Source organism: Acyrthosiphon pisum, chromosome A2 (genome assembly GCF_005508785.2).
Source record: "Acyrthosiphon pisum isolate AL4f chromosome A2, pea_aphid_22Mar2018_4r6ur, whole genome shotgun sequence".
Classification (NCBI taxonomy): Eukaryota; Metazoa; Arthropoda; class Insecta; order Hemiptera; family Aphididae; genus Acyrthosiphon; species Acyrthosiphon pisum.
Genome location: NC_042495.1, coordinates 47,666,966 through 47,677,891, shown reverse-complemented (window position 1 = coordinate 47,677,891; position 10,926 = coordinate 47,666,966). Strand labels below are relative to the sequence as shown.

The window sequence follows — 10,926 nt, the reverse complement described above, 5'->3', positions numbered from 1 at the left end:
CCCCCCCCAAACATTTCCTACATTTTGTTTTAATCTTATTCAATATTATCATCTGACATCGGACACTATCGTCCGACCACATCTATCTAAAACGGAGGTCCACGATATGCGATAATTAATGAATCCTTCGCACATGTGTTATATTATTATAACATGTAATACCACATGTATATTCTATACTTACCCCGGAGGAGTGTATCGAAATAGAGATTAGCGAAACACCGTTTGCTGTGTACATATATATCATAACTTATAACGGTTGCATACTTTTACAAATAACAATATTTTACTATTTAACCTTATTGTAGTATAGTTATGCGCGCTACTATATATATATATACGTTTATATAGACAGTTTAATTGGAAAAATACAGTAAGGGCCTACTCTGATGAGGATTGAGGAGTGACTGATGATGTATACAAAATGTGAATACCTCGGCATATTAGTACACCCAAACTCACCCCAAAATTGTTCTTGTCAACCACCAAACATTTCATAATAATAATATAATGTATATGTACAAAAAATAATGCAATTCTTCAACAGAATAATTAACAAACAGGGAACTTTTAACACTGCCCATAAGATGTAACCAATTGGTGAAGACTTAAGAGGTATACATTTGAGAAAAATTAGTTTGTGTAATAAGTAATAACTATGTGTTCTTAATACTTAGGCGTTTTCTCGCGGTCGTAGGTACCTATATATGCGCCGTACTAATAGGTTAGAGTCAAGGTTTTGTCAATATGAAATATGATAATATTGATGTATAGAGATTTAGAGACTAGACTTATATAGAAATCACGGCAATTTAAATACAAAATTATATTTTTTTTTTATATTTTTAATAAGCTAATGTACTCACTGTCAAATTTTCGATTTTTAAAAAGAACAAATATGGCACCTGGTGCATTTTTACAATTGAAAGCTTGCCGTGAAATTAGGAGGACATCAGTCACACCGGTCACTATACACGTAAGATATAGACTAAACGCAGTCCAAGTATAACTCGCTAAATGTTGATGTTAGAATAAAAACACCTATTACAAAATTAAAAGATGACAATATTTTGGAGGGCAAGACGGTGAGTTTTTTTTAAAAAATTTAAATTTTTAAAAATCATAATAATTTAAAATTAGCTAAAGGGAATATAACAGTTTTCAGAAACTCAGAAAAACTAGACTTTTACAAAACATTAATTAGGTCTTTACCAACTTACGTATACACATTATATAATTATATATATGTATGGAATACGGAATTAAAACATGAATATCGTGTTCCTGCATCTGAATATTTTACATAACACTTCATTAGACAATAATATACCTACCATATAGGCATAATTGCATATGAAAATTAAATAATAATTATTCTGCACATTTTTATGAGAAACGATTCGATACACTTCGCAATGAACTGAGATGTGTATATATGTGCGAGTGTGTGCGTGTGTGTGTGTTTATAGGTATATAAAACCGATACATAATATGGATAAAAAAAAATAGACTAAAAGACTGGTAGAAATATATTGCGCTACAATAACAATACGAAGGATTATGTACAATATTATATAGGGTTGATGTAATTTGTATTCGTTTAAATATAAAGTGTGTATGCATTACTGTAATTCTTTTGATCTCTTTCATGCCATTATTATCACGGTGACTACTATAGTGTATCATTGATTAAATGCGCACACTGTAAATAAATGTGAGTTTAATCACAGTACATAATATAGTGCGGTGCAAAGCCACCCCTCGTTCTATATTTGTCCGTCAACTCCCAAGTCCACGGAGATGAAATAGATTGTAATGATTTGGAATTAATTTTTTTACACTCTAGTAAATAGACTTAAATTATTATTCTATATTGTATACACTATATACAGTACGCATATATACGTATGTATACATACCCTTAACATCAATTAAAATTACACCGTCAATTTCCATTTTATGTATATATAGGTAGGCCGTAACTACACTGATGTTATTTAACACGAATGTATAACCATATATATATTACGTATATTATAAACTATATGTATATAGTTTACGTATATCATATATAATATAAAAATACAGCGATTATCCAAACAGATCTACCTATATTATGTTAGTTAATTTATATATTGTTTTATTTACTAGAATTTAGTGTGTGTGAGAGAGAGTACTGCAGTTTTCGGGTTTATGTGTTCGATTTTATATTATCATTGTTTGAAGTCAAATTGATAAAATAAAATTGTTGTAATTAAAAATATTCACATTATTAGAGTCTAGAATTTAATTACAGTGTTCATGCTTAGTTCAATTCAAGAAATGGTGTCTAATTACGAAAATAGCTATTGGACCTTTTGTACAATGATAATTATGTCAAGAGAAAGAGTTCATTTGATGTCGGTTTTCAAAAAAGGTTTTCGCTGAATTGAATCCCGACCGGGTATATATAATTGGAAAAAAATCGAATTTCAACGAGAGAACTAGCAAATGTACTTTTAACCTCCTCCATCTCTCCCTCTTACACTATTATGGTTTTATGGTCCCCCACCACTACTCAGCAATCGATATATCCAAAATATCAAAAGGACTCGAACCCCGCATTTAAATATTGAATTAATTTTATGTAAATGCTATGTAGTAAAAATAAGTTAATGATTAAATTAATTTCATAAAATACGTTCATATTTTAAAGTCAATCGAAAAAAGAAAATTACTCGTGTGTAAAATACTTGTACATAATATTTTATAACAAAATCTGTACAAATATGAAATAATATACTGTAGCTTAATTATATAGAAACTTAGCTATAAAAAATAATCATAATAATAATATTATAATATAAAATTATAATATTATTATAAATTATATGGATAGTAAATAATTTAAGATTTAAATATTCAATTATATCTCAAAGAGAATATTTTGAAAAATTGTATTAGGTATATTAATTTTATGAATTAATTTACTCCAAAAAAATATTAATATTTTAAATAATCGTAAAAATTAGGTTTAAAAATTGTAATAATATCTATACAATTTTTGGCTTTTGCCACCAATCAATAGTATTTATTACATAATATATTCCGTTTTTAATACGCAAAATAGTCTCATTAGGTACTCCTGTATAACTACTTTTACAAACTGCAATAGTGCAATAGCGATACGCACTTATATTGAATTCTTATTCGTATTCTTCAATTTAATAAAATATTACATTCCTGCATAAAGCATATTCAAAGTGGAGCAGTGAGGTATACATTTTGATTAACAATAATACGGTGTGTTTTTTTTAAATTTTAAATATACATTTTTTGTGCATTTTTTAAACAATATTCATGGACGTATTCAAATCGATAAATGATCACGGATATAATATGATTCAGTCATTTTTTAATTTTTCTAAATTTCAATGGGGAAATGTGTGCTTTCCTTGTTTTTAAAAAAATCCTTATCATTTTTAACTTTAGGATGACCCAGTTCTGCTTATAATGGTATTCTAGAATGTGTTATAATTTATTAATACTTTTGATTTTTAAACTTAAACCAAACCTATATATACTACAACTTACCTACAGTTGCATTGAGCCCTGTAACTATATAGGTACTTAGTACTATTCTCACTTTATAGTTTGTGCCTTATGTCTAGTTTTATATTTTAGTATTATTACTTACTATCAATTTTAATTTTACATTTAATCTTTTTAATATAAATAACTATAATATATAGGCCACACATATCAACCATTTTCAATTTAATATCGGTGAGTTGGGCAAATAAAACAACAAAAGTATAATTAACTTCATTAAATTGGTTTATAAATACCTATGTTTATTATACTTTTATAGTTTCTAATCTTTATAGAAGTTTATCGCTACTATACGAGTAGATAATATTAACATAATTTAGATAATTTATATTTATTTAATTTCACGACTTATTTTTAAAATAACTATTTATCAAATTACTTCCAAGTTATAACCATTTTTTATAATGTTTTGAATAATAATATGAAGTATACTTACCAAAGTACGATATTCTCTTTTTATTTATGAATAAGAGCTAATTAAAGCCGTGAAAATATAACTTGTAGATAAGTTGAAAGTTATTATAGATATAGGTACTAAAGCCTTTTTGTTACGTTAAAATTATGTTGCGCTTTTATTTATTTATTTTTATATTCTTATTATATTATGTTAATTATTTATAATTATATAAAGAACAGTAATATTGATAAGAATAGTTTTATTTACTTGATTGAATTGCTTGACTTGTTTCCTTTGTTTTTTTTCACGCAGGACTGCATAGAGGAGTATGATTCTTTTAAATAATTCATCCTTCAAAGCATAAATGACAAACTCGTAACTTTATAATATTTAAGCTACCTACTTGCATTTGATACATAAACTGTACATTCATTTTCATATAACATTATGATTCTATTATACATTTGTATGTAAATATTGTTCATGAGTACTAGATTTTATATAAACATCATTGTACTCAATGTGTTAAAAATAACTCAAAATATCGGATAAAATCAGGAAAACTTCATGAAAAATGGTTTTATCCCAAAGGCCTGGAATATATAGAAAAATTAGACATTTTTTAAACAACAAATTTAAAAAAAAAACATGAAGTTTTAAGAAAATTAAAAAAAAAATAATTTACACTTAAAATAATTTGAAAGTATTTAAAAAATCACAACTAAAAATGTAGACAGTTGACGTGTTGTTTTGAATTAAAACAATTTTATATATTTTAAACTATATACAAATATACAATAACCTACAAAAAAGGATACTAACTTGAAATTGCAGATTTTGTCATAAAACTAAAACCGAGCGTTCAATTCTGATTGCACCATCGTTTTCCGCATAAATAAATACATAAGTTGATAAAAAGGGTGTCAAGAAATGCATAGAAAATAATTGTAGAATTTTGTAATGAACTATTATATTATATATACTGTTTTGCTCGGTAAAATTCGGTATTCAACGGTATTCAAAATAAGGATACCTATTTGTTCTTAAACTATTGTTATGTACTTTTTTTTTAATATTAAATTAATAGGTTCTCGTAGATAAATTCAAATAATGTTTGTTCCTAAATTTTTCAGTAAAATTTTAATATTAACCAAAATTTCAATTTTTTTTTTTTTTTGTAAAGAAAACCAGTTTTATCAGTTTATTTCTGAAATGTTGATACCTATAGTTTTAAACGCAGAAAATAATATATTTTATTTCGATTGTTTTTTTTTATTCTTAAGGAATGATAGGTACTTATCGTATATTATAAGAACTTTTAATTGTATTATAGAAAGGATTTCGACCTGTCAATCGTCACGGTGCTTTTAAGTTATACTACATTAAACACTTAAAGTACTTAGTATACCACTATACTTTATACCTATTTTATATTAACAATTACAACTTATAAGGATGTTGAACGTGGGTCGTTTTTTCGTGCATTTAGACCAATAAACGGAAGAAAAATTCACCCAGTACCAATATCCCGATTTTAATTTTGAAAACATATTTGAATTCCTTTATTCTTTTTTACCTAATTTTTCTCGTGTGACATTTTAATATAGCTTTTGTGTGTCCAAAAGTGATGATGTAGGTAGGTACACGAGTACACCCACACACCCACACGTTTTAACACAAGCTAAACAAAAACTAAAACCTGCATTGCATTTATAGGCGTATTATACTATTATATGGATACAAGACTAGCTGAATGTTGAAACAAAAAAGAAACAATATTTTGTGGATGAGTGAAAAATAGAACCATGACCTACGATGTTATTTCTATATTCGAAAATAGTCGTGTATTATATTCCAAAAAGTTTGCGTAGTTTTTAGTGTTCGATGGATATATATATATTTAACCTCTTTGTAAATTCTTAGAAAATATATGTATTAAAAACCCTTCAACAAAACGTAATTTCTCTACAAAGTACTGACTACTATATATAATATATATTATAATGTACCTATACCTATTATTATTTTTTTGAAAAATCGATTAAACTTTAATTATCAAACTTGGAACTCAAAATACATTTCCTAGAAAACTCGTTTTTGCTGCGATGCAAATCATTTTAATTTGGTTTTAAAAATAATATTTTCTATATGGGTATATTATATTAATATTGTTTGCATTTGGATTAAACTCTACTTTTTCCGATCTGTCTTAGATTTAAGAGGATCTTAAAAAGTAACACCACAAAGTATATTCGACAAATTACACTAAGCCTCTTAAATATGATAACATTTTAACAGTTAGTATAGGTACCTACTTTTTTACATTATTACAATTGTCTATGATTTATATTTGAACCTGTACTTCTTCTAGGAATGTTGATTAAACTTAATTATATAGTAGAGCAAAATCGCAAAAAGTTGTTACGTCGTCATATGCATATATACAGTCTTGCGTGGATTTAAAAGATTTCGTCGACTGATTCGAGAATTTGGTCCTCCAAAATATATCAAAAAGTTGGGTTGTTTTCACTATATTTTAGTAAATAGGAATAAGACAGCCTGTCCGCCTATATACGTAGTTGTGTGCTGGTTTATATAATATATAGTAAGTTATATACATTATATACTTATATACATGTAATAAATACATTTCACACATTAGTAATGTGACATTACAATATTACATACTGTGAATTTGAATTTTTTTAAAGTGGAAATATCTATTCGTATTCTAATAATAGTTACGAGTTAGACGCATCGCGGTGGCCGAAATCCTACTTTATTCGCGGTACGAATTGCGGTAAAATATAACGTGACGCGTAGTGTTTTAGACACACTAACCGTGTACCTTATACTTGGTATAATGCGGTATCATTATAGTGTCAAGGTTATGTACAGTACGTCGTTAAACCGTTTAATATAATATTATACCTAAACAATTTCACTCTCAACATAACAATATTATGGTCTGTTTAATAATAAAAAACATAAAAACTTTTGTGAATGCACGTTGTCACAATATAATTATAATAATAATAGTTTAATCGAATGAATATTACGGGCGATTGTCCAATAGTTACAGGTACTTATTGGATAGAATGTCAACACTAAATTAAAGGATTTTTAGCAACAAAAAAAAGTGCTCAATATTTGTGAGAATCTATTTGGTTTATATTCTTTGGATTATTAGATAAAATACTGGAGGTTGTTAATTAAGTGTAGTTTATGAATATATTGTGGGTAACGGAGAAGAGAAACGGTCATCATCTGAGCATATAGGAGTCAGTCATTATGATAAACATAGTATAATAATATATTATAGTAAATATTATAATAATAGAGCATAATCCGCCCACTCGTCGTCATTATATTAAACATTATTGTATACGGCGGTATTGCAGCGCGAGCGACAAACGGCGCTGGTCCGCCGCCGTACCTATATAATGATGCGCGCGCGAGGAGATGAATTAAAAATAACGCGATCGCTGCATGCAGCTGCATCTGTTTCGCCCTGTACATGCACTCGTCGCCGCCGCCGCCGCGCTTGTAAGAGGCCAGACGCGCCGATAACGCCGCCGTGCGATGCGTGCGTTTGGGACGATGGGTGATGGTGAGACGAGTGGGTACGACGGCGTGAACGGGCACGGGCGGGCCGCGGCGGCGATCGATCAACGAAATTCTTTTTTCGCGGCGGCGGTGGCGGCGGCCGTTTAATTTTCGTCGGTGGCGGCATTTTATTTTTTTTTCGGTTACGCACCGGACGCCGCGCGCCACCCACCGCCGCCGCCGCCACACGTTCTTCGCAACCCGCTGCACCCGCCCCGCACTTCCGTCGCCTCGTAGTGCACAGCCGCTGCACTCGCTTCACCTCCGCCGCCGCCGTCGTCCTGAACGTTTTGGGGCGGCGTCGGCCAGAGAGAAGATGCAAATTCGCAGGGAATTTTATCGACGTGGGCCTACGCCGCCGCCGCCGCTGCCGCTCGCTATCGGCACCAGACGGCGGCAGTAACGGCAGACGGGATGGCGGCGGGCGGTGCGTGCGCGGGGCCCATGCAGTGCGAGACGACAAAGAAAAGCCCAGCTAAATTCGGCAACCACGCGGAGCACCACCCCCGTCCTGTATATATATATATATATATGTACGCCGAGCCTATGTAATACATAAAGTGCAGTATGTACATAATATAAGTATATATATATATATAAATACATATCCTGCTGCTGCTGCTGCTGCTGCCACCGCCGCCACCGCCGCTGTGACCCTTCAGAACAATGTCTGAACGAAAAATGTACACACTATATTATACATTATACATATTTTGAGAAAAAAAAAGGGGGAGACGACGTATCCGAACAAAGAGGGTTGTCACGCCGACGACGAAAAAAAATAGAAAATTTTTCACAAGAGAAATCGTTTTAGGCCGATTCGCAAAAACTGCATGCCCCGAAGAAATAAAAAAAAATTACGAGAATCGTTAGCGGTCTGTCTGGGACGCACCCCATCGCATTTTGTATTCAATCGGTCCATTAGAAATGCCATCCCTTGCAAGAATGAATATAAACCTATTTGAGGCGTCATAATATGAGGGTACAAAGGGGAATTTTCTTACGTCTGATTTGAAATGCCCACTGAAATATAAGAAACATATGTTAATAAAAATTTAAAATATATAATGTACCTATATCTAATTAGTATTTTTCTCAATCTAATTAGAAAAAAAAAACCATTATCCTGAAGCTTTTAGTATTGTCGTCTGTTGTTGTAGGTGTTATAATATTTTTACGTTATGATTTGCAACGATATTTCTAACAATGTTTTAACTTACAAATATACTTAAAAATAAAATGAGTGATATCCAACATCATCAATTGTTACGACCCAAGTTAAATTGAATTGGCATGGGAGTGGTTTGAAGAATAATTATTATCTATAATGTAAAATATAAATACTACGTTAGGAACAAACATTTTGTCCCCATGTAGTAGAACTTGAGAAGATGGCACTGTATATTATATATTATACTTTAAACTTATATTTTTCTCTCATTGCTGGACGACAGACATAGAGTGTATTTTATAAGCCCCTTGTGTACGTTTGACTTATGTAGTATGATATAATGGACCCAATATAATTATAATAATAATAATTTTTATTGCTAGTAGTAGACAAATGTGTACAAGTGTATGGTTACATATAGAATAACTAGCTTTGCTCTACACTGAGGTAATACCTCTTATCGTAGAGCAAGAATACTAATCTTTTATTGATATAAATTAATTGAATAATATTCAACGTCCTTATTAATAATACATATTAAAGACGTTGGATATTATGTTTATCACTTGCGGAACTGTTTAATGCGTAAGTTGAAAGTTCCTATAAAAGTCTCCGGGGTGCGTGTACGGAAAGTATTTATAAAGATTTATTATTTAGGTGTAATATATGTAAATACGGTATCGTCTAAGTATTATTTGGTCTATAAGATGTATATAAATACTGTAGCTAACGTGATAATACTGGAAGTATATCATGTTGTATTCGTTGAAAATACGTATATAGGGTAATGTCTTTATGTAGTGCTCAAAAAGAATGAATATAAATGGGTGCGGTGATGGGTCGGAAAAGAGCGCGCAAGACGCGACGCATTTTGGGGATTCGGTTTTGTGCAATGTATCGTTTTTCCCTCGAGTGCATTATCGCGCAGACCGCTGCCGCCGCCGCTCTCCCTACCACCATTCTCGCCACCACCACTACCACCGCCGCCGCTTCGTATAGGCCGCCACCCGAAGCCGAGTCGATAAAAAAACGGCCTCGTACGCGCGTGTGTGAAATAAGTTTTTAAAAAAGCGGTCGTGTATATACGTTGCAGTGGCGAGGAGACGACGGTATTTTGGCGTGGCCCGGCTAGACCCGAAGTATTGATTATCTTCCCCTTTTTTTTCGGTTGCTAAGTGATTATAACAAAAAAAAAATTCGGCCGGACGAGAAGGGGAACGGAAAAAAGCGGAAGTCGATGGTGGCTGGCGGGGTGCCCCCGTACACTCGGCGTACACACATACATGCACTACATAATAATATATATATATATATATATATATACATGTACGGTTGCAATGTATACTGGTGGGGAACGAATGCAACTACGTGTTGCATCACGACGTGCTCACCCGCCCGCCCGGTCGGTCCGCAGACTCGTGACGTCACTGCCGAAGAACGCGTCCGGCGAAATACACACACACACTCGCGCGCGTACAGATTTACAAACACACACACACATACATATACGCTTTCAAACACACACACACTTACACGCAGACTTACAAACAAACACACAGACTTACAAACGCACACACGCGCGCGCGCGCGCACACACATGCATATAATACATGCACACGCCGGATCACTGGCGCGCGGTGTTGTAATATACTACGCGACCGTCCGCCGTGCGCGCGTACCGTCGTCACCGTCGCCGTCGTGTGGCCGAGTAGAGAGCCGCGTGCGCCGTCCCGCCAATTATTGATACGCGCGCGCGAGAAGGAGTGTAACGCGCTCGTCGACGACGACGACGACGATTGCATAAAACTGCACAGTGCACCTTAATAGTAATACACGTGTGTACACGGGGTGCGATTACGTTGCGCGAACGATGCAGTTGCAGCGCCGCACTGCCGTCGGATGCGGCCCGTGCCCTGCCACGGCTCACGACCGTCAGGCGGTCAGGAAACACTTGCGCCGGTGGTCACACAACATGGTGCTCATCATCGGTAAGTACGCAAGCCGATCACTATTGCATAACCCGTGACTATAGACGAACGTTTATACATAATTATCATATCTATACATTAGTATACACTGTGTGTGTGTGTGTGACCTGCCTCAACGCGATCCACGTTGCAACGTATTTTTATTTTTATCTTGTTTTTTCTTAGCCCCGACG

General features: G+C 33.0%; 1 protein-coding gene across 2 annotated transcripts in view; it reads left to right on the top strand.

Moving 5' to 3' along the window:
- LOC100161761 (mushroom body large-type Kenyon cell-specific protein 1) overlaps positions 1-10,926 on the top strand; it is a 125,380-nt gene that overhangs the window by 73,025 nt on the left and 41,429 nt on the right. Inside the window, exon 1 of one of the 2 annotated variants that reach the window (XM_001942562.5) lies at positions 10,424-10,753. The exons of the other annotated variant lie outside the window; for it this stretch is intronic. Coding sequence (XP_001942597.2) covers positions 10,636-10,753 — 118 coding nt within the window. The 5' untranslated portion in view covers positions 10,424-10,635. Of the gene's footprint in view, positions 1-10,423; positions 10,754-10,926 lie in introns of those variants that run through there. 2 annotated transcript variants of the gene reach the window in all.